General features: G+C 40.7%; 1 protein-coding gene across 1 annotated transcript; it reads right to left on the reverse strand.

The window, feature by feature from the left end:
- Nucleotides 1-24,985, reverse strand: LOC119727755 (AF4/FMR2 family member 3-like). Its single transcript, XM_038199800.1, has 10 exons — nt 24,817-24,985; nt 21,033-22,307; nt 20,029-20,123; nt 19,043-19,570; nt 14,434-14,500; nt 9,902-10,041; nt 9,126-9,200; nt 8,259-8,408; nt 5,481-5,875; nt 1-5,015 (listed from the first exon to the last, which is right to left on the reverse strand). The coding sequence occupies exons 1-10, from the start codon at nt 24,949-24,951 to the stop codon at nt 4,903-4,905; spliced, it is 2,973 nt and encodes a 990-aa protein (XP_038055728.1). The 5' UTR covers nt 24,952-24,985; the 3' UTR covers nt 1-4,902.
- Between the last annotated feature and the right edge of the window lie 982 nt (nt 24,986-25,967).

The raw sequence follows: 25,967 nt of genomic DNA on the forward strand, positions 1-25,967 counted from the left end.
GTGGCAAGGCAACTGAAGTTATATCATTGTCAGCTTATGCTGTACACCATTAATATGTTTACAGTTCGGCAGTATATACTATATATTTTCATATGGTACAGACTAATATAGATTCATCATTATATCCAGTTGCCTGAAGTTTCAGCAAAATAACTTTTCTCAAAAGGCATTATTTTTATGAGTAGAAACTTTGTGTATTCGCTTAACAACACTTTCTCGATAACTTCTTTCTTCAATAAATATACACTTATCACAAGAGAATATTTTAAGCACATCTGTATTCTCGGTGTTTTTTGTTCCTGCTGTTTAACTAATAAGCAGAACTACTTTAACAGTTGCCAAAAGAAAGAAAGATCTCTCCCGCCCTTCAATATGGAAAATGAAATAAATAATACCACAATCAATGGTCATTTCAACTTCTACATAAAATTGATTGGCCTCGCATTCACCAATCAAAAGGAATGTTCCCTCTTACAAAGACTGTACAATATCTGTCGAAAAAGTTTAAAATTAGATCTATGCATAAATATTTTATCTTCGTATACACTTGTACATCGTAATTCATATCTGGACTGCATTTGTTCAAGTTGATGCACCCACACACTGGTCGGGGTCATTCTGGATTCGTTTTGATAAAAAAAGACCTTAGCTCGGGACTGTAAGTCCAAAGATAGAACATGGACAGAAAAAAATATTCAAATTACATCAACTGTTTCATTAAGTAATAAATAAGCGTTGGACATTTGACAACCAACATATCAAACCAGTTTTTTTGAGTACAGTTACATGTGACCCACTCAGAAACCTTTGTTTATGGTGTAAATCGAGGTTTTTCTTTTGTTTCTCTTCCCTTTCCTTGGTACTCAACTTTTTTTCGAAACAGCTCTCATTGGGTTTGTACACGTTTTCCAACCGAGGAGTCCTCGATTCAGTTTCTGTCCTCGATTCACTGATGATGTTGTTACATGTGTTCCCTCGATTTTACACCATAAACACGCCCTACATGTCACACAAGAGACTCATGACGCAGAAGTCTCTCGTCAAAATAACTGAGCTTTAGATTCAATGTCGTAAAAAAAACCCCAAATAAATACATTTCAATGCTTTTCCGGGTTTATAGCAATGCATTTAGTCTAGTTTAAAAACCTTGGCATTTTCCCCAAATATACTTTTTCAGAGAAGCAAAAGAATGACATGAAGCAGACATTCTTTTATCCTGGATACGTCCAACACAACATACATTTGTTGTTGTTACATGTACTGCTCCATTCAGTCGGCCGACTCAAAATGTCAGGTTTACGATAAAAACTCGCCGGAAAGGTTGCATACATGTATTTGTTAGTCACACTGAAAGCAGACATGGATCATGCACATTTTTTTTTCATGGAAAGACCAACCCACAGTGTGGTATTTGTTTGTGTGGTTAGCAATGATGCATGAAAGATCACCACAGATAAAAAAAAAACCTGACTGATTCCCTATGGTTTCAATTGAGATTCGTATCCAGTGCAAATGACTCCAATGGTGCATAACCAGTATTATATGCCGGATGCGTACAGAATGGAAGAAGCCCCAAAATAATTCCATTTCTGTGAAAAATAATTCCAGAATTTATCAATTTGTTGTCCTTCTATTTCAGTTCACAGCATATTATCAAATATAATTGCAACAACAAATCAATACACGAAATCATTTACAGTTTTAAGAATGGACCAAAACAAAAATAATAATAATAAAGAATTATTGCAAAAACAAATTTCATCCCTTACAAACCAAGTTTTGTTTTTGGAAATTACAGCACATTTTATAAATTAGGTCAACCACTGTGTAGTTGTAGTCTTAACTAGATTTTTTTTAAGCATCTTTAAAACACAATTTAAGGCCATTTTTTTTTCGAGTTAGAATCACAGGGAATTGGGTGAAACATGATCATTAACATTGGTTTATTTCGTTTAGGGACACAAAACTGTCCAATTTCATGATTCTTAATTCTTTATAGTTACAGGCACTTTATTAATTCATGATCCACTTTCTACTTCCTGGTTTCCACAATAAGGTAAAAAAAAAAGAATAGATCGGAAAGGCTCAGTCAAGAGAGGGCGCAATTCATACTTTTAAGTACATGTTTGGACCAGATTTATGTTCATTATTTTTTCAGAGATGTCATATTTTAAATTTAAGGTTTTCATTCAAACCCCTTGAAAATACAATTTTGTTTACTTTATCGATGCAAATTCAATGGGTTAATTTCATTCAAAGGCCGCGCATTTTTGTTTATATCAAAAAAGTGAAATTTGAATTTTTCACATTTATCTTTTAACTATCAATTTGATTCGAAGTACTTGATGTTAGAATTTAAGTAAATGTTCAGAACTTTTTTGAGAAATCCTACTTTGCCCCTGCAAGAAAAACATAAAAAAAAAACATAAGTAGACAAGTTACAAAAGAATAAGTTTGAAAATAATCTTATTCTTATAAGAACACTCTAGGTGTAAATTTGGATGCTTCATGGTTTTTCACACAATTCTTTTTTTTTTGAACAATATATTAGTACATGAATTTACCGAGATTGAGATAGTAAAGATCATTGAATGCAATAAATTAAGACTGGCAAATAATTTCTAGGTATTACTGTTGATGACAATCTAACATGGAAGAACCATGTTGATGATGTGGTCAGCAAAATATCTGAAACTATTGCCATAATGAATTGTTGTGTGGTTAAATAGACAGGGTGCAAAGGTTGTTCTTGCTGTGTTAGCAAGGAAAGTGAACGGGGCACAACGCCACAAAATCTAAGACAAATAACTGCCCATTGTGAAAAACTGCAAATTTTGTTAACAAAATAAGGGCGACAAGATCGTCTTGGCTTATTAAAGCATCTTCTAAGATGGCTTCTCAACATATTAGACACTGCGCAATTCTCAGATCTTCATGCACCACACTGCTTATAATTTTCTTTAAATCGCACTGTTATTGTTTTTCTTTCATGAAACGTTCACATTTGCAGGACTAAACTGCGAGCAGCTGTAAGCACGTGCAAACATTCGGAGGTCTCATTTACGACATACATCTCGTACTCTACTCTAAGGTTGCAGTCAATCACATGGAATAAATATAGGAAGCCAAAAAAATCTTGGATAATGTCGTGGCATGATTTCTGGTCACGAAAGAAAGACTGGATCTTTTATTTGGTTGGTATTTATCAGAAGAAAAAAAAAAAAAATCATGTAGCAGCTGCTTTAAAATGAAACGAATACTTTAAAACTACGTGTATCGCCAGGGGCATTTTTCTTAATTTCTCATAATTTCTATAATTTATAAAGAAGAACCGAGCACCTGTTGATGTGGACCTTGATGTTTAATTTCCTTTATTATTCCCGCGGAATTCGGAAGGTGCTTTCCCGATTAATTTGACTTACGCTGATTCGTCGTCGCACACATTTTGGAAGGGCAGAATTCATCGCATTACTAATGTAGCAAAATATCAAAGAATAATTATTTTTACAATTCATATATATCACAACTCTGCATAATATAAAGTCTCTATACTATATTCATCATCATCGCTATAATATAACCATAGCGTGACACGATTGAAAATGTTACAGTGCACTTAAAGAGAGTTTAAGAAAATATGAACGACGTACAAGCACGCGACACACTTAGAACACAACCAACGTGCCTGTTACATTTCTGCTTGTTTTATCAATACTGAGCTGTTTAATTTTGGCAATAAATTATGCGAATTGTGTAGCTTTCCCAGTGCAAAATAAGACTTGCTCAAGTTAACGTGAGTTTCTTATAAAAAAAAAAAATTGCAGTATTTCTGCGACGGTAAACTGAGATGGTGCATCAAAATTGCGTTTCATGTTTTTCAATACTTTTTCCTTACTCTGTTTTTAAGCCTTGTATTTCCCCAGATGTGCTTCGAAAATATAGCTGTCGGTTTAAATTTGGTTTAAATTCACCGACACAAATTTGAAATTGTGAGCATCAATGCACTGAAAGAAAATTAAAAGCAGACGTAGATGTTCAACTTTCCATCTCTCTTATTTGAAAAGGAGTTACCACTCAAGATGCGGAATGACTAGCTCGTGGCAAATGTGAATCAACAAGCTCTACAAAAACCAAGCAATAATTTAAGAACTATTACAAAAAATATATATATATCACATGCTTTACTCTATTTTGGGGGTTATACGTCACGATGCTAAACATCATAATGTTTGCGGCCACGAGAACGAGTGCTTATATGCTGATTTTTCCGTAATAAACAGAGTCCAAAATATAGGTGGTCTGTCACTTTGTGTGGGCAGAGTTGCTCTTAAGGTACGTCTTAATCTAAACTACAGGTGCAAGATCCAAGTTGTGATGACATCGATTGTCCTACCACTCGCATATGGAATGGCCGAGCTACGACTTGCGTGATTCCAGACTTGCTCAACCTTGTTCTCAACTGTGAGTGATCCCAATATACAAATTTTGTTACCATCTTGTATTTTGGTCACTCTTTCTGGGGTGGATGACACGGTATACAGCTGGCTCAAGATATTATTTTTTGGGTGATTTCATGAAGTCTGCGGTCGACGCCTTCTGCCTTTGTGGCAAGGGTAGCAATGATATAACTTGTCGCGTGCTATTGTTGCTGTTACCTTACCAAGGATGCCCGTGTTGCTAGCATCTACTTTGCTACCAGTCGGGGTTATGTGTTCGGCACCGAAGCCCAACTTGTGAGAATTAGCTTCACGAAAGTCACTATTTGAGGTGCCGTGGTACTGTGAAGACCTCCGCTCACTGCAGACGGTTTCCGATGACTTAAGTCAGTTAAAGCGGCCTCGGGAGGTCAGCCGATTTAACCAGGCGGAATGGACGATTTTGCCGTCAGTCGGACGGCAGCAGTCACGTCTCGCTCTTGAGTTTCCTCAGACCGAGTCTGGCGTAGTGGACCAGGTCCAGGGTACTGCTGTGCAAGGTGAGGAGGCCAAACTCACAGTCCAACTCTCGGAAAAACTCTGCCGGGAAAATTCGAGAGGGGAGTTAAGATTCAATAATGAAAACAAGCTTGGTGGTAAGACAAGTAATGAACAGTATTAGGAACAGGTCACACAATACAATGTAGAGAGGATGGTTGCAGCTATCTACAAGGGGAAAACAACTGGCAAGCTTTCATTATCTGGAGAATTTCGAACTGTTTGGAAAATGTGCTTTGTTTTCCTCAAGATTCCTTTAGCTGGCAGAGCATTTGGTTGCATCTGAGATGCTCTTGAACATAAAAGCACAGTGAGACAGTACGTGGGGTTGATCACATTACCACAAGTCAAAATCAGTGTCATGATTCACAATCTAATTTTTTCCAATTCATTTTATTCTGATTATTGGCGTAACAAAGAGATCTTACAATGAAGGTACAATTGAGATAGATTTCCAATTTCAAATTTTTTTTTTATAAGATAGGAACCTAATGCAAGTCTACCCACCTATGTTTTCTAGAGCCAGAACGTCAGCCTGTTCCCAGTAGTCCAGGCCGTAGTACCCATAGCTGGAGTTCTGAATAAACGTGGACATCATGTTGACGATGCGTTGCGGGACGGAGACGTTAGCCGGCGAGGACATGATGTGGGGCACGCCGTTGGTCAGCTTGTTGGGCTGCACCTGGGGCAAGGAGGACGGCTGTAACGACGCGCCGGCGTCGCCGTTGTTGCTGCCTTGGGATCCCATGCTGCCGACCGAGCCGACGGACCCGGCGGGGGACGGTGTGGGGGACATGGGGGACGGGGTGCCTGTGTACCTGTTGCACGGGAGTGGTGATGAAGAGGGGTGGGTAGAGATTAGCTGGCTCAACAGGGGTGTTTTACAGCGCACATCGGGGTGCCTACAACACAGATCACAAAGGGGACAAACAGTATTCACACAGGGACACATCAAGCAAACACAGGGAACGACAGCCGATTTCACGAGACTTTATGCAATGGTGTAACTCCGCCTGCACCGCAATTAATTCCGTTAGTTGCGCACAATTTCACATTGCGCAACATTTCACGCTGCGCAACATTTCTGTTATGACACATACCACGAAAGCTTCACAGTTTGTAAGTCCGCGACTTGCGTAACAATTTATGGCGTAACCTACGCAATCATTTTAGGTGGCTTCAGTTATGGCATAGCGACTAAAACTGAACTGCATGTATTTTACTGGCACATCGTGCTTGTCGTAGAGCCTGCCATTGCACAACTTATCCAGGTTGATACAAGACACTCGCAGCTTTGTGTCTAAAGTAAATGAATTGCTGTGTTACATGTGACAGAGGATTAATTTTTTAGCGTTGCTGCACCTTTCTGAAGAAAGTCACGAATTTTTTTTTTTTTTAAATGGCGGGCGGAGGTGATTCAACGACTGTTTTGTGTCTGAACAGTGATCATATACAAACAGACGTTGTAAATGCTGTCATTATCCTCGTCCAAGATGTTAAAATTATTCAAAACGTTGCGTCTTATTTCGTAAAATCGAACAGTTTATTGCATACCTACGCAACAAATGTGTTGCTTAAGTCCTACGCATGGCGTAAGTTATGCACTGTTTCGTGAGATCGGCTGCAAGTGCTACAGACAATACACACTATGACTTTTCATAGAATATGGGGTGACGTATTTCCAACATTGGGTTACGCTATTCACAGTTCACCAATGTCAATTTATAACATTGTCTGCTTGATGCTTTTTATGTGAGCCATGCAAAAAAGACATTGGTATGATTTGTGGTTTTGTCTTCCCCATGGCTCTGAGAAAACACCGATTACAAAATACTCAAACTGCATCGGTGAAAGGCAAACCCAACATTGAAAATACAGAATACACAAATATCTAAGCAATTCAATTAAAAAAAACAAAAGAAGACAGGATTAACTGAAAATCAACAAACATTGTGACAAAACAGTAAACACAAACATAATATCCAAAACGTATCAGAAACACAGCAGCAACATGTATAATTTGTTCACAGAAAGACAGAAATGCATTAACTTTTTATCATAATAATCTTCTCAAAAATACATGCAAGATCACAAACTTTTCTCGGTTTACGTGTACATTGTTTTTTTTTCCTTATTGCACCCAAAATTATCAACACTGTGTACCAGGCTCTAGAAGAACTTCTAGGTGCAATATCTGTAAATTCTAAGCCATGGGGAACTATTGTAGAGACTTCATCTCTCACATCAAATTGGGCAGTCAGGTTGGTGCACTGGTCCGTTCCTCGCCTTCCACCTCTATGGCCTGGGTTCGATTACTGCCCTGGCCACATGTGGATTGGGTTTTCAGTCCCTACCTGATTCCGTGGGTTTCTCCCCAGAATATTCTTCTGGGGTTTTCTTCCCGCCTCTACAATTGAATTTCTTCTCATTGTCTTCTCTCCACAGGTTTCTTCAGGCTTGCGAGCTACAGTGCCTAGGGCCCTTTTGAGGAATCCTTGGTTTCATTACCAGAGATAACCAGAAACCATTGAAATACAGCACTAAGCAAACCGCCCAATTACATGCAACTGCTAACCAGAAACTGTTGCTTAGCCATTTTATGTGCTTTGGAGAAATCAGCTGACGAACAGTCTCAGGCTGTACACAATTATAACATGGTTTGAGGGTGGATAGTTGACATTAGCTCCCTGAGGTATTGGAAGTAGACAAACTATTCATCTCGGGAAGTTGTTTGTCAACTTTGAATACGAGCTAACATCGACTATCCACCCATTAAACCATGTTATATTTGTTCTACTATACCTTATACATATTCACCCAAATTCCGTTGAGTAATGTACGCATCAGTTATCTTGGCAAAACGTTGCAGTGCATGGCCTAATCTTTTCATGTAGTACTTGCTTAAGTGATGTTCACGCATGCGCACTACCCCCGTGCGCTAGTTCCACCATTGCTCCGTAACGCGATGCACGGGTAACCCATGCGCTAGTCTATTACGCATGCGTATTTACCCCGTGTGAATCTCGTGTGCGCGTTCAGTAAAACAGCAAAACTAGTGGCCGACACGTGATGGCGAATGGAAGAGTGAGAATTCGGCTCTCGATCACGAATATGTATGAGGTATAGTAATAGACACTTTTTTTCTGACAATTTGGATCGTCAGATGTTTTTGCTCTTCAATTTATTTTCTGAGCTCAAGAATCTTCTGTGCCAAACAGCTCCCTGAATCTGGCCCGCCTGCAGAAGGAAAGGCCACGAAAATGAAAATGTTTTCATCCAACTCACTTGGAGGAGTTCCACGACGACGGAGCTTGGGCGGCCTGCTGAGATTTGGAAGAGTTTCGGAAGTGCTCCCCGAGCACTTTGGCAAGTTTAATTCCATTGGCCTTCTTCATCTTGAACATCTTCATGTACAGGAGCCCCAGGCAACGGTGGCTATTGACGACACAAAAGCAGGAAGGAAAAAAAGAAAAAAGATCAGTATCACTTTAACTGATTGCTTGTCCCTATTATACCGAACATTTGGCTACACCGAACATCATCCTTGGCTTCCCGGTTATTATGTACAAAATGTACCGAACATTGTTGTCGAAAAAAGTCAAAAGATTAAAGATACAGTCTATCATTTGCAGCTATCCCAAAAGTAACTGACGTAACTATTGTTGAAAAGCATACTTGGTTGAAAGATAGTAATGGGACTAAACTCCCTGTGAAATTATTCTTTCTGGCAAGCTGTCATTTTAAAAAAATCAATGAAAGAAGAAGGCCTTTCCAACGATGCGTCTAAAGATGCATCGCTGGAAATTTACGTTAGTACTTATTTTTTTTAATCGGCGAAGCACACGCAATCGTTGACACAACTCACACGCCCACATGGTTGCTATTCGAGACATTCGAACGCATTGCTGTTGACGCTCTTGCAAAGGCTCTATGGCTTTTTGCACACTCAGAATAAGGTTAGTGGTCCGTACTTTGCGCTAAACAAGTGCGCGCAAGCAGTGTGTCCTGTCCATGGGGCTCTCGAATGTTAACAAAAAGCGCCCTCCCTCGCACAGGGAGCCCACAGCACCCCAGCCAATTTTTTTTACGCGCGGACGTGGGTCTAGGACTCAAGGTCCTGGAGGCACATCCCTTCAACCTCAGCTTACTCACCATAATACTGCTAGTTTCTTGTCCATGCTCAGAGCATCTTGGTTTAAGTGACTGCCTTTAAACTTTAAGATGAATCTGCACCCAGACAAGGGGGAAAAAGAAACAAGACAACGTTGCATGAATCACTACCGTCTTCGTTTGCCGAAGTAATTGATTCTGGAAACTGCGAGTGCTTGCTCATACATATGCATACTGGAGGCCGGGAACCCACACATGCATATGCATGAGGATTATTCGTGTGCGTGAATGAGCAGAGAGGATACTGGTTGTTGCAATTTATCACTCATGCATATGCATATTATCCAGACATCAAGAAGCAGATTGGATACTGGTTACCGATTCCTTACTCATGCATATGCATGAAGAATATACGCATATATGCATGAACCTGTACTGTTACTGATTCCTTACTCATGCATATGCATGAGGAGTATACATACACACGAACATGTACTGTTACTGATTCCTTACTCATGCATATGCATGAGGAGAATACATATACATGAACATGTATTCCCTACTCATACATATGCATGAGGAGTATACATACATGTATGCATGAACATCTACCAGTTACTGATTCCTTACTCATGCATATGCATGGTATACATATGCCTGAACATATTCTGGTTACTGATTCCTTACTCAAGCATATATGCATGAGAGTATACATATGCATGAACATGGAGAGCTAGTGTCATTACGTCTACATGGATGTAAGCGGGTTGCAATTTGTTTTCAGTTTAAAATCTGGTATTTCTGGGCTTTGAACGTACTTGATAATGTCGCAGGTGTCTGAATACATGGTAATGGCTTTCTCGACTGGGACAACGGGGTCATTCTCCATGGCGTTACCACACAGGATGAACGACAGAGCGGCGTCAAAGTACATCAATGCCTTCACGTTCTTGTCACTCTGTGGAGATCACAAAATGAAACAAACAAATTAAAAAGTCTGTCAATCTTGGCAAACAAAACTCATTAACAACTGTCTCAAGTTAAAATGCAAATTTTCTTTTGTTTTTGGTCAAGGGTTTCTCTCTGTCTTACTTTTTATACACTTCTTATACTTCTCATCAGCTCAGTTATTTGACAGAAGTATTGAACAAATGAAACAAGGTCAGTGCAAAATATGGTTGTCAATGTCCAGAGATTGTTTCAACAACAAAAAAGGTGGTAATTTAAATGCTATTCTTTTATTTCGTAACCTTTGGTGGGTCGGACTTGAAATCTCAATGTCACATGACGGACGCTTATTCAACACATGCAAAAGATTGCATGAGTAACATGAAACCGGATAAAAATTAAGATTTTGGCACATATGCTAGGGGAAACTGAGACACCTCATCTGCTAGCACACTGTCTCTGCCAGAAAAAAAAATAGGAAGTCTGGGGCTAAAGACCTACATGCATGATTCAGCAGGGGTGGGTATGAGGTATTAATCATATATAGGCCGCTACCCGAAAGTGCACTTAGTACACGCAGGCAGGCATGACATCCTACCCCAGTTTAATACCAATCTAAGCGCTGCATTTGCTGAAAAGGTTAGGGGTTAGACAAAACGGTGTGGGTCATAATTCTGCCAAATCCTAGATTTCCCCGCGGAATGTCCCGGCTTAATGTGCTATAGGACAGGTTATCAGAAGAAAGAGGAAACAGTTACTCTATTTTTGTATTCCATGGAGGGCTCAGGCTGAGAGATCCAGTTGGCAGAAATAAGATGAGAGTTTTTTTTTTTGGGGGGGGGGATTTTTTTTTTTAAGAGCCCTAAAAGATCGAGGTGTTTAACCGAGTCAGGCGCGTTCAGAGTCGCATGTTAAATGAGACACTTAAATAACGGATGGCCGGGGCCAGTCATGATGTGTTGAAATCCAGATAACTGTCAAAACTGTTTGAGCAGTGAATGATTTGACATTTTCTGGACTGAGTGGCTTCTGGAGATAAAAACAGTTGAAGTGTGACTGCGATACAACTTTTAAAACTGTGAACGGCTACACAAGCAGAGGAAGTATCGGTTACGTCTTGGCACAGACTTTTTTTTATCACGTTGGCAAACAAATTTTAAAACAAGTCAGGTGTGTTTACAAACACAAATGCCCCGCAACGGTGACAGTTCCCATGACATAACACCACTCTTTTAACATCAACTTACATGTACCTTGGTCACATGGAACATTCATTGACAGCATTAGTGTCTTCTGTAGGTTTTATATGAATTAATCCCTAATCCCTATAATCTCAGAATAAATACATGATTTCTATTGTTTTAGCCACTGTGAACTTGACCCTTGACCTTTTGGCCCCAAATTCAATAGGCTTCTTAGGATTACCAAGAACAATCCACAAACCAAATTTGAAGTTCATATGTTAAGTATTTCTCAAGTTATCGCGCTGACAAGATTTCTATTGTTTTAGCCACTGTGAACTTGACCCTTGACCTTTTGGCCCCAAATGCAATAGGCTTCTTAGGATTGCCAAGAACAATCCACAAACCAAATTTGAAGTTCACATGTAAAGTATTTCTCAAGTTATCGCGCTGACAAGATTTCTATTGTTTTAGCCACTGTGAACTTGACCTTAGGCCTTTTGGCCCCAAATGCAAAAGGCTTCTTAGGATTGCCAAAAAAATCCACAAACCAAATTTGAAGTTCACATGTTACGTATTTCTCAAGTTATCGCGCTGACAAGATTTCTATTGTTTTAGCCACTGTGAACTTGACCTTTGGCCTTTTGGCCCCAAATGCAAAAGGCTTCTTAGGATTACCAAGAACAATCCACAAACCAAATTTGAAGTTCATATGTTAAGTATTTCTCAAGTTATCGCGCTGACAAGATTTCTATTGTTTTAGCCACTGTGAACTTGACCTTTGGCCTTTTGGCCCCAAATGCAATAGGCTTCTTAGGATTGCCAAGAACAATCCACAAACCAAATTTGAAGTTCACATGTTACGTATTTCTCAAGTTATCGCGCTGACAAGATTTCTATTGTTTTAGCCACTGTGAACTTGACCTTTGGCCTTTTGGCCCCAAATGCAAAAGGCTTCTTAGGATTACCAAGAACAATCCACAAACCAAATTTGAAGTTCATATGTTAAGTATTTCTCAAGTTATCGCGCTGACAAGATTTCTATTGTTTTAGCCACTGTGAACTTGACCTTTGGCCTTTTGGCCCCAAATGCAAAAGGCTTCTTAGGATTACCAAGAACAATCCACAAACCAAATTTGAAGTTCATATGTTAAGTATTTCTCAAGTTATCGCGCTGACAAGATTTGTCCGGACACACACACACACCCACCCACACACCCAGACTTGTTTCACATACGTAGTGTGGACTTTCCTTTCTTTTCGTGTAGTTAAGGAACACCAGTGGAAAAACTCATTTTTCTCAAACTGTGAAAACTCTTACAACCCAATTTTTTTTCTATGATTCCCTATAGTGTTTCTCTTCATTCTGCTACAGATAAACCTAACCCAAAAATGCCTCTAAACCTGTTTTCCAGAAATGGGGAAACACTGTGTGGACGTGGGCAAGTCCACACAACGTCGGTGCTACCTACATTATGTGGACGTGTTTTGTTCGGAAGTCCACACTGCGTATGTAAGACAAGCTCACCCACCCACACACCCACCCACGGAAGGACAAGGCGGAAACAGTATGCCCCTTCGGCTTCGCCGCGGGGCATAAAAACCCAAAGAACTTGTAAATTGATGATTGCGTGAAGTGATGCGCTAGGGATTTGAATGTGTAATCTTTACACCCCTCAGGAGTGCTTATAAAATGTGAATGGAAATTTCTTTCTAAAATAAATCATAAAATATGACCAAAATGTATCTGTTCCAGTACATGCAGTGCAACAAATGTGTAATTAATATTCCGTAACATAAATGTGGAGACAAAGGCGCGAATAACTAAATGTGAGAAGACAAAACTCTTAAGAAATGAGGAGGGATTTACAGGCGAAAGTTCACCGCTGAACTCACAAAAATATGACCCAGCTCCCTATACAGGGTGGTGCAAAAAGAAGGAAACCGACTTTTGACAGCAATTTTTACCTACTTGTTGAGCATATTTCGAAAAATCAATTAATGGTATTAAAATGTAGATCTTTAATCATAAGTGACGAAAAAATGATTGCAAATGCATATTTTGTCTCTGAGATATGGTAGTTTAAAAACTTCACGTGCCAAACCTGTTTGTCCATGGCGCCCGCTTGACTGAGCTCCGGAGCTTGATTTGAAGACAAAAAACACTACACTAGACTTACACGTGGACAACAGTGATTTTGGTGACTTGTGTTCAAATTAGCATAAAACTGTTCTTGTGATTTCTTTAAAGATTTTTTCACCACGTATGGTTGAAGAGCTATACTTCAATACATTATACAAAAAAAAAGTTTAAATAAGTTAGGTAAGTAGATAAAATTCCTGTCAAAATTGGGTTTCCTTCTTTTTGCACTACCCTGTACTAAGGACAATTCTAGAAATGCTACATGTACACAGTAACATTAAGTAAATTTACTGGATATCTGAGTTCAAAATTTGAGCGAAAGATTTAGTTCTCTTGAGCCTAACCTTGAAAGAACATGGATTATAACCAACAAGAAAATGGGTGGTGAACAGATTAAGGGTGTGGTCAGAAACACGCCAGCGAGACGTAATCAGCCGGATGGAGGGTGTGGCCGACTTGACTTGTTGCCAAGCGTTTAGCTGAGCCGAACACAAACTCACAGCTGCAGACTTTACCGACCAACGGCATACCCACATTTCCTGGCCAAATCGGTGTCAGCGAAAGAATGGAAGGGTGTGAATATGTTTCTAATGTTTCAACTGAAATAGTCGGAAAAAATGTTGCAACATGACGCCACTTTTTTCTTCTTCATATATCATCTCAACGAAGGTCAGTCATTGCAAAAATGATGATAAGACATGAATCTGGGACTGAGAAACATTTCCAATTTTGTTAGGAAAGACTTTAAAAAAATTGCTTGAACACTTTTTCCAAATAGTCCAATTTCCTAACATTAAAATCAAATTTGTATTACTCTTCTGGGGATGGAAAAGAGATAGTTGATGTCAGAGCTGCGATTAAGATAATTGGCGGGGGGGGGGGGGGGGGGGGGAGGGGGAGGCTGCCACCAGAGTTATTGTTGCTGTTTTTGATATTTTAAACGATGGAAATTTGTGATGGAAGCTTGCCGAGGTCTCGGCTGGCTGGCTCAAATCTGATCCAGCAGGTTCCAGTCTGCTGTATCTGAATTTTGTTAATACGATTGCTCTTTTTTTATTTTGTAACACATATACAATACCTGCGCATCGGCTTGATGTTTGAGTTTCTTCCCTTCGGCAAGGTAACTGTCTGCAGTAAATTGCTGGCTGTAAACAAAAAAGAAAAAAACAATTTTTTTTGTAGAAAGATTTAAATGATTGCTTCTTCCGTACATTCAAAAAATTCAGTCATCAGTTTTGCATAAAAAGGAAAACATACCTGTACATGTATGGACTACAGTGTGCCTAGAATATGTACATGTACCGGCAGGATGATTTTGTATTTTTTCTTAAAATTGAGGAAAGAACCCTTTCAAAAAGAACGGTTTGAATACTTTACCCTAACCCTCCTCGATCTTCCAAAATCAGCCAGGCGATTATCGAGTATTTTGGAGGATTGAGGTTGCGTGCCATTTTTGTGCCAGTTGATTTTGGAGGATGTAAACTGTGTCAAGGACCTACCGGTACGTAGCACCTTGTGTTGTTTATGGTCAGCCATGCCAAAAATACACCTAGATTTATACTAGATATCTGCACTGCTTCTGGATATCATCGGCAATTCCTCATTGTATTACAGTGATTGTCGGAGGATTTTGAAGGATTGAGGCAGTGCTCACCCCTCCACTGAACAAATGCAAGAATATCAGATGGATTTGGAGGATTCGGGCTGTTTAAAATTTTCACATGGTGGCAATGGGAGGATTTTGAAGGATGGAGGATGGATCCTAGGCAAAAAGGGCCTAGGTGAATGACGATTCAATTTGGCTGTAGTCTTGAAAGGCTTCCGGAAGACACTGTGACTTTTGAAATTTTTTTCTTAAAGGGAATATATACAACATTTGCAAACATCGAAAAAGAAAACTACCAAGTTTTTACGAAACACCTTATTAGGATGTTGGTACATGACAGTCTAAAGCATCCTGTAAAATTATGGCACCTGGTGTGAAGTCATTTTCAAGAAAATGGTATTTTTGTATACATTTCCAACGGTGGTCGGCCGACCACCTTTGAAAAAACCTTACTATTTTTCAACTACTGCTCCAAGTTTACCATTTTTTTTCGGTCCAAATTTTGTTTGCTATTGGTTACATGTTCATGAACGGGTGCAGGCCAGCTAGACTGGTTCCCTTACCTTACAATTTTCCGGCATCTATAAATTGATCCATTTTATCTTTAGTGGAGTCAGGGAACTAGACGACTTGAACATTTTTGTTTTCTTGTTTTTCCCAGCATTTTCGAACACAAAACTTCAAACATGTCAGTGTAACAATATTTGATCTATTATACTAACCCCTCAAATAGTTCATTTCTGAAAATTACAGCAAAAGCCAATGATGTACATTCCCTTTAAGCTCGGATGTGTGTATATATATGCAATCAATGCACACGCTTGACAATATTACCCATGGGAATGTTACAAGCACAAACAAGTGTGCATGAAATATCGTTTGTACTCATTTTGAACAATACAACGAGAATATAAAGGACCGAGTGCTAGTTCTTTGGTTTCAACTTGAGTGAACGACATCGTTCTAAATCGGAGCAGTTTAAGGTGAGAGTGACCTTGCTCCAAGGCACGTCCGGAACAGTTGGCTCACGGTCCCCGAAACACAACAGAAAATATTGAAGTGATTAAGCAATAACGCCATATTGCCAAGGCGATGATAATTAGCGCCCTGTAGGTATTTCCAATCCGCCCACATATTTTTTTTTCATCGGTGCATATATAGCACGCTCTAAGCATCACAGGTTGTTGTTTTGCCCTGGGCCACTCAAAGCCACTGTCGATCGTCCCAAGTCATGAATAAATGTCCCCGGGCTAAACTCATCACCTTTTGGATAATTTTTTTTATTTTTAGTTTCTCTCTTCCCACGAAAATGATTTAGTGCCAATTGCAGGTGGGGATACCGTAATGAGATAAATATCTAGCCTTCGAGATCTGAGAGGGTTAATGAGGTTTTTTTTTTTCACTGTGATTTTCCCGGCTAAGTTAATGGTGCTATAAAGAGCTGGCCAGTCCCTGAACTATTCTATATCTATCCAGTCGCGCTGATTGTTTCTCTCACATCATTAGAGATCGGCTCTTGGGGATGCTCTGTCACGACACACTACTCTAATTTTTTTCGGATCCAAATGAGGAAGCCATCTCGGTCAAGCATAAGAAGTTAGGGATAAGGTTAAAGACTAAATACTGATTGTTTTGCCCCCTAAGTTTATTGACATCTTTTCGATCTTTTTTGTGTGTTTAATAAATGTCTGAACAAGCAGCCCAGAGGCAGCCTAAAAAGCCGGGCCATGTAACGGTAGTCTCCGCTTTAAATTCTTTTCGAGATTTTAATTTCAATTGTTGCAGAAGTTCAGGCAAGCAAATGATAGATCAGATGCTTACTAGTAAATGTGTGTTCTACATTGGATTGTATATTTCAATAGCTGTAAGTGCTGTATTAAAAGTTGTCGATGCTATTAAAAACTGAATTTCTCAAAATTCTGTATAAAAAAACAAGTCAGTTTATTATATAAGACATTGTATTTAATTGTATGTGTTTTTCAACATCCATAATGACAAATTTCAGTACAATAGAAAGAGAAAATGGTCCAAAAAGCAGTAAAAAAAAAAAAATAAGACTGGCATAGGAGACCGCACACACAGATATTTTGCAGACTCGATCTGCTTGCCATTGTCCCAAAAGAAGAAACAACTTGCAGTGAGTGGAACGATATTGGTAAATTTTCACAGTTGCGATCGTCTTGCAGATATCCACACCCAAACCAACAAAAGCTACAAGCCCGGACACCGCCGCGGCTTAAAAAGCCAGCAAATCATGTTTTTCTTTCCTTTCCTTTTTTTTTCTTCTTTTAAACGTCGGTGAAGGGCAAAAACCCAATATTAAAATCGTGTTGTTACACCTGCCTGCCAGCCACACACACTCACTGTTCGGCTGAGGTATTGAATTACAAATCCCTCTGCCTTTGCAGGGCTGGGCCGCGGCCAGATAGGACACAGTATCACCTGCTGGCTGGCTTCTTGTAGCGGTGGGTGAGGTTAAAGGCAATGCCACGTCATTGTACTGTCTGGGGGGAAGCCGGCTGGCTTTTTATCCCCTGATGGTACACATTAATGTGCGTAAATCAATAGGACACCTGTGCGGCCTGCAAGTTCTTGTCTTCCTGTGCATCTCATGACTAATCCTACTGTCAACTGGTTTTTGAAACTCAAATCAATCAAATTTGAATCCCAATAAAATTTAGGTCAATATTTCACATCCTATGGCATCCAACTAACAATCATACAATTGTCGCGGCTCAATTAATGGGCACACTCATTCTTCAGCTCGTAACCCACAGCTCTTAACTAAGCATCCCGCTCAAACTGGGAAAAACGAGAGAACTCGAGGATAACATTCAACAATTAACGCTAACGGCCCAGATCCTCTCGCAATTTATCTGAATTTCGAAGAGGAAATTAGGATTAATCAGAGTGTTTTTTCTTCTTCCAATAATAGACCGATACGGGTCTCTATACTGCTGCTTTAAGCTCACTCCTGTACTAACATAAACCTTGTTTCCCCCAACACTGATCACAGGCATCGTCGTCTTCCTGCAGGGGAGATTAACAGGCATTTGGCTGGCTCGCTCTCTGTTTCTTTTCCTTTTTTTTCCCAATTTTTTTCCCCTCCCCCCAGTTCTTGTCGAGCGCATGCAGTGAGAAACCAAGTCGGGCTGGCCGCCATGTGCTGTGCGATCTGTATTAACTGGTTCGGCTATTTTAAAGTCCCCGGCTAGGCTGGGTCCGTTGACTTTAACGCGCCAAGCATATCAAGCGTAGGTCCCCAGCCGCCGCAGGGGTTTTTGCCTGATTAAGTGGGAGTTCTTGTATGGGATTGCTTAAAGGAACAGTCGGCTCATAAATCTGCGTTGTGCCGACGCCCGGGGCGTAATTCCGAACACAACTGCCCCGCACTTGTGAAGGTTGGACTGCGATGTGTATGCACTGTACTTTTTGACAGGTTTTTTTGTTGTTTCCCTGAAGGTATGCACACAAACATGAGCGATTGTTTTTGACAGCGCCTCCGTGATTGAGACTGCCCATGGCTTAAGGACACCATAGTCTCTCTAATTGCCTCACTTCTTTCCCTCAATTACCGAGGCCCGATGTGAAAATCAAGCATAGGAAGCAAGAGTTGTGATATGAGGCTGTAACAAATGGCCAACTGTCAATATTCCCCTTTTTTTACTCATAACTACTGGTCTGACTTGGACCCAGAATTCTAAGATTAGCAAGTTACTGAGTTATATTACTTCCTTTCTTATTTTACCATTTGAAGGTCAACATCGTGAATATTTCCTATCAAATATTGTGGCTTATTTAAAAAATAAACAAACTCGGTATTCAGTTACAAAAATAGTGTAAGTGAAAGCTATAAAAAAAATGCTAAATGTTGGCAAATCTTTATCTCTCTTAACTCAATCGTTCAGATCCTTTGAAAGAATTTTTTTAGAAGACATTACAGGATCGGTGCACGTACATCCCTGCCACTTTTACTTTCAATTTTTTTTTTTTTAGTCTTAGTCTCGTGACTAAAGACGGAGCTATCAACAAGTTTAGACATAACCTGAAATGTAATAAAATTATGGAAGCCCGATCCTACCTTTCTTCGATCTCCAAGCCTATCGGTTGTCTATCCGTCATATTCTTCCTGGCAACATGTGGATTGGAGTTCCGGACATAATCCGCACCGCCGCCAACATCTCCCCACTCCTCACTGACAGACCTGTGTCCGTTTCTCGTGCAGGTCACGTCATTCGACACACTGGTCGAGTCCTGCGATCTGTCCACACGCTCTTCAGTCTGGGGTGGGGGCGAGCCCCACGTCGTGATGTGTCCCTTCGCACTAAGCACGGCCGAGTTGGAAGGTGCATTGAGATAGTTCGTGCTGCCGCCGCTGCTACTACTGCTGCTGCTGCTGCTACTGCTGCAGCTCGAGTCCATGGAATCGTTGGCGGTCTTCTTGCGTCGCTTGGTGGGCTGCGAGGACGGGGCCTCGCGGTCGCTCCGGCGACTACTGCTGCAGCTGCTCTGTGAGGATAATAGGCTGGAGACACTGTTGGTGCTGCCGCGGCGCTCGGCGGGCCGCCTCCGATCCAAGACAGTGTCACTGTCTGGTATAGATGATAACCTGACGACAGGACAGATAATCACACAAAGGATGTGATTATCAAGTACGATATCATGCAGCAACTTAAGGCCACTGCTGAAACACATTAAACTTTTAGAAAGTTAAACGTATCCAAATAGTCCTAAGGCAATTTATAACGTGTGGTTGCTTTAATGGAATTTTAGCATTGCTTAGATTTTAATATAATTTTATTATAGGATTTTCCTCTTCTACTAGCTAACAGTATTTTATTATATTACATCGGCGAAGGGCAAATCCAATAATAAAAAGTTGGTTGTGGTTCTTGTTCATACCTAGATGGCCTAAAGATCTGATATTGTTTGGATCTTCTCTTTGAGGAGTATTCAACATGAACAAAACTTGTCAACAACATCGAACGACCTGGAAACCCTGTTTGTTCTTTAGGCTAATTTTCACCAACTATTTCTAAAACCCTGGCCGAAAGCCCCGCTTCTTACTCATTGTGTTCAGGCTCTTCGTTGTGGAAGTTTCTCGATGTCTTCCCGCTGCATTCGCTCTTTGGTTTCTTGCACACAGATTCCTTGACGGGATCCTAACAGACGAAGTGAGCATCGAGCAAAACAGATCAGAAATTGTCCTACCACTACAAAACCTTGTGCATGTTTGTTTTGTTTTGTTGAACGAGGACGTTTCTTCGCACTTGATTCTTTGCATGACTGGTAAGCATATTTGGATAGGTCATGTTTCAGTTTGCAAATACATTACACTCGAAAGTACTACCGGCAGAGATTTGTCTTTTGGAAGAGGGCTACGCTGCTATCCAAATATCAACAGTTCTATCTTCTGGCTGTGGCATTTCAAGAGCTTTTCATTGGCATCAGAGACAACATCATACAATGTAATGCTTGGGGTTTCTGAAACACTATTTGGTTTTTTTTGGGGGGGGGAAGCCACTTTAAAAAGTGACAGGTGGTGACATATTAAGTCACAATCATTGATTAATGTTCAATGTTTATCTGTTGATAAGTGAATAAGAGCACTTTTTTGTGTGTGTGCAAATGTCGGACATGCAAAACCACTTATGTTAGAGCCCTCCAATTATGCATGCGTTAAGAGTGGCTTCGACATAATTTCCGAGCTGGATTTTTTGAGGGCTTCAAATTCTAAGAGCCAAAAAAGGCAAATCTATGTATTCAAACCTGGATTATATCCAGTGGCTTTGATGTCAAGATAACCTTCATCTAATATCCACAGAAAAATAATAATAAGCAACTTATTTTATGGACAAGGAAGAATTTTGAATTTGGCATCAAATGCAGAGAATAATGGACAGGGCGTGACATCTACCACAGCCCTGTGAGCTGGGCGCGGTGGATGTAAGCACCACATCATGAAACTAATCCTGGGCAAAACAAAAAATTGCAAATGCCAAAAATAACCAAGTCAAGAGCATTTAGGCTTTAAAGTGATGTGATCCTCAAAGGCTCAACAGATTACAAACCTCCTCGTCTAGATCCTCCTGTTTTCTTTTATGGACTTTGACTAATGAAGGCAGTCTCTCCTCAAACTCAAGAAGTTCATTCTTATAATGGGCATCCGAGGCACTGCAACCGTGCCTTGGCGACGTCCTTTCTGTTCTACAGGGCTGCCTGGGCCGTCCAGGCACCCGGTTTATAAGGGAAAGGTTGAGTTTGACAACGAGCGAGGGGATCCCGTCCTTGTACGTGACCTCCTGCGGATGCGGCGTCAACGCCGGCTTTTCAGGGTCCTCGTTTTTGATCGGCGACAACAAAGGTTCCTTGATGAGCCCTAGGGGCTGGTCAATCATGGACATGAAGACATCGTCCAGGACGGGCTTGGCAAGAGACGCTTCTCTCTCCGTTTTCACAACGTTGGATTTCTCTTTAGTTCTGTTACCCTTGCTTGAAGCTTTGTTTTTGATTTCAGTACGCGCACTCGGTTTGTGAGCGGGGCTCAAGACTGCGTGGAGCTTACTCGCTCCGTTCAACCTTTTCGACAACGGTGTTCTTTCCAACTCGTCGTCGGAGTCACTGCTGCTGTCCGTATCGCTCACAAATTCCTTGGAGGTTGGTTTCTTAGCCAATTTCTTCTCAGGAGTTCTCACTCGCGGTGGGGTCTTCTTATCACTCTTAGGAGTTGTCTTACTACTCTTTCCCTTGACGTCTACTTTGGTCTCAGCACCGCTTTTACTCGACTGCTTACTCGGCTTAGCACCTTTCTTTGATTCCTTCGTCGACACCTCACTTTTCGTCTGAGACGCCGTTTTCGATTTTGCAACCGAGGGGGACTTATCCAACACTTTCTTGGGCCCTCGTTTATTCGCATTCTGCTTGCCGGCGTTCCCTCCGGTTCTGACCGGAGATTTTGACAATGGCGTCCTTTTCTCCGTCACCAACTTGTTGAAATCGTTGATGCGGTTGTCGTTGTCGACGTACTTGCCAAAGTTTCCCTTGTCGTAATCCTCGGGTGGGGTTAACGTGGTGGTCAGGTCGTTGATGCCCAGAACGAAACCGCCGCTGCCTTCGCCGCGTCTGCCTCCCGGCACCGTGGATCTGTGCTGGTTGGTGTTGGGGAAGGACTGGGCCTCCTTGATTGAGAGAGTCGGCGGTGTGGCAGCGGTGCTGGCGGCGGCGGCTGGCTGGTTGCTGAGCGGAGGCTGCTTGGGGACATTCAGAGCTCCTGGGGACTTCTTGCCCTCGATGATCTTCTTGTTGATGAGATCGTGGAGGTTGTAGGACTTGTGGGCGGGTTTGTCCTGGTAAAAAAAGGATCCATAAAATAATGAGCCTGAATCAATAGGACCATCTGAAAACCACGCACACAAGTGAATGACAGTCACATCAATGCCTCCTTCATGTGATGAATAAATGAATTCTATGGATCTTTTGAAGAAATTGAAGAAGAAAATGCTCATTTTCAAGATGACAAGAAAGACCCAAATCAATAAAATCTTAAAATACCAAAAAAAAGTGAAATTAAAATAGTTACCATCTAAAAAGTTACTGAAACAAGTTTCACATCTGTCTATGATTTTTCTTCCGAATCAAAATATTGCAGAAAGAAATTCCTGTCACTTGATATTTTACTGTCAGATCTCAAATGAAGTAGACGGTGATGATGCAATACAGAAAACAAAACCGAATATAATTTTTTGCAGAAGACTGAAATTATCAGAAGATGCCCATGGGCGTCGCCAGGATTTTTTCTAGAGGGGGGCAAAAAAATTTTTGCCAAAAAATGCTTGTATTTCTCAACACATTCTCGATTTATCAGTTTTAGAGGGGGGCAGGGACATTTTGCCCCCCCCCCCCAACTCATTAAATTTACACCACTTTGTCTTCGCGCCTCTTTTTCTTTTATTTTTATTTTTTTTTTTTCTTCCTTTTTTTTTTTTTTTTTTTTTTTTGCTTTTCCAGGGGGGGGGGCAAGTGCCCCCCCTTGCCCCCCCTCGCGACGCCCATGAAGATGCCTACTATAGGGAAACGGCTAAAGAGATTCAGATGTGAGATGTGCAGATTTCCATGTGGTAATATTACAGGCTGGCAATGATGGATAACCTTTCTAGTAAGCATCCCAGCTGATGGATGCCTGACGATTGTACCAGACAGACATAACTAGTCAGGTCGGCATGGGCCTTGTTCACGAGTCGTCCATACTGAATTGAAAGTTAGATAAAATCTTAATTTTTGGAACTTGCGACGAGAAATGAAAGCGACTTAACTGATAATAAATTCCAGTCTGCTTCGAGGATTAATTTAAATTGGTAATTAAACATTCCCTAATGTTTAAAGCCATTTTTAACAAAAAAATTACGGTACAATAAGACTGCATTGTGCCTGCATAAATAGTCTGGTGCCTGCATAAATAGTCTGGCGCCATCCCATTCAACAGTAAACAATTAATGAAATACATTCAGGGAACTCGACAAAAATGGCCAACTCGTGAATAAGGCCCACAGTGGTACGTTCCAAAGCCCTTCAACCTCTGCCAACCAAATTTGTATCCCAACCGGACTGACCAATGGATTGGGCTTTTCAGTCCTTGTCTAGTTCTGTGTTTTTTTTCCCCAGAAAATGATTCCAGGGTTTTCCTCCCACCTCAAAAACTGAACATGTCTTCAAGAGCTGGGCTTAATTTCATGGCGCTGCTAGGCACACGATTTTCTGCAAACAGAGTCTCGCCTATTTCATGGAGACTGTAAAGACTAAGCACAGCAAAAGGCACGCTTACCTCAGAGGGAACGAAACTTGCTTAATTTAGTGACGTAACAATAAAAATCTCTATGTGCATCCAACCGTTAGCACAAACATGCCATAAAAATGTGCTTAAGGTAAGCACACTTTTCTGCTAACTTCTGAAGAGTTAGCAGAAAAGTTGTGCTTACTATAGCAGAAAATTGTGCTAACCTTAAGCACTATTTCATGGCGTGGATGTGCTAACGGTTGCTAACAGATTTCTATTGTTACGTCACTAAGTAAAGCAACTGTTTTCCTCTGAGGTAAGCGCACCTTTTGCTGTGCTTACTGTTATGGTCTCCATAACCCTCTGTTAGCTTAAAATTGTGTGCTTAGCAGTGACACAAATTGGGCCTTGTGCAAAGACAGCGCTAACCCTGCATTGAAGCAGAGAGCTCTTGGTTGCAGTACGTACACATGTGCATAAGCCAAAATTCCTTGCTAACTTGTGAGAAATACTAACCGTAAGCACAAAGTTTTCTGCTAGAACAGTAAGCAGGGATTTTTTTGCTAACGGTAAGCAGAACCATGAGATTGAGCTCAATGGCCAATTTCATGACTGCTAAGCGGACAATAATCGCTTAGCAAAGTTACGAGCTAAGCAAAAAATGCAGCAGGTACCAGTCACAGGCGATATGCATCACTTGGAAATTTGGCCGGTGACCTGTTTTTGCTTAGCACGTATTTTCTATGCTTAGCCAATTTCCATGCTAAGCACCTCCCCACAGCTCCTCATGACTGCTAATCCGAACATATCGCTTATCAAATTTACGAGCTAAGCAAAATATGCAGCGGGTACCAGTCACAGGCAATATGCATCACTTGGAAATTTGGCAGGTGACCTGTTTTTGCTTAGCATGTATTTTCTATGCTTAGTCAATTTCCATGCTAAGCAGCTCCCCACAAAATTGGCTGTCTACTCCCTAATCTCAAACCCTGACCACAATCTCACTGAAACGCCCTCTATTCATCTCCGTGTTTAGAGAGTCTTGCTCAGGGATGTTTCCACGGAGAGACACCAGGACTGACCTGTGGTGGGGATGACTCATGATCGCTGGAGCTAGCATCGCTCTCGCTATCCGTGTCGTTACCAGAGCTGCTGTCGTCATCTGACTCACCCGAGGAGCTACCGCTGGAGCTATCCGACAGCCGACTGGTATCCATCTCCCTGGAATGCCTGTAACATGGGGAAACAGGATACGGGATACCAGGGGATTAGAACTGGGGCGGGCGATAAGCAGCAGTGAATTCTGTAATTTCCACAATTAAGGCATGTAGGATGATTTACGTTTATCCCAAAAGTAATCTACCGAATTATTATCCAAAAACGTACTTGGATTAGAGAACGTACTGGTACTAAACACCCTGTCAAATTATTCCATCTGGCTTGCTGTCATTTAGAAGAAATCAAGAAATGTAGGAGATTTCCAACGATCAGTGGGTTGACTGATTTTTGGAAATAACAGAGTGCTATGGGCAAAATCGTTTTTTTTTGTGATTGAAAGATTGTGCATGGATTTTCACGGTTTTCTCGAAAAGTGTACTATCCACTGAGCTGAAACTTCAACAGGTTATGCTTTGAACAATCGTCTTTAAATTTTGAGTGGTGTTAATATTAGAAACGAAGAAACTACATGAAAAGCAAATGATCCTATATGCCTTTAAGAAAAACAAGTGAAGAAGCGGTCCAATGCAATTATCAAGTTTGTTTTGGTATTTAAAAATTAAAAAAAAAGCCAAACAATTGGCCACAACCAGCTACCATTCATGTGTAGATCTTTCCCCAAAAGAAACAAACAAAATAAGCACAGCTCTAGTAATTTTTTATTCCCCTTTTATCTAAAATATTTTGTATGTGGATAAACGCCGGTACACAATTTGATCTACAGATTACACAGTTCTGGAATTTTTGGACAAAGAAATGTTCATGACATGTTATACACAATAGGTTCCCCTCCACAATCCATGGTCTGTACATATCCCCCCCCCCCCCTTGTCTGTACATATTCCCCTTCCTCCAATTGTTGGGTAAATTCATTTACACAAATTATTCTAGAGACTATACTGCTGTGAAATTGTTGGAAACAAATTTGCCCATGTCATTTTTATGCACATGTTGCCTTCCCCATTCCAGTCTGACTGTAATTGTGGAGTCAAGGACTGAAAGAACTTGGGAAATA

The sequence above is a fragment of the Patiria miniata genome, unplaced genomic scaffold (genome assembly GCF_015706575.1).
Source record: "Patiria miniata isolate m_02_andy unplaced genomic scaffold, ASM1570657v1 HiC_scaffold_20, whole genome shotgun sequence".
NCBI lineage: Eukaryota > Metazoa > Echinodermata > Asteroidea > Valvatida > Asterinidae > Patiria > Patiria miniata.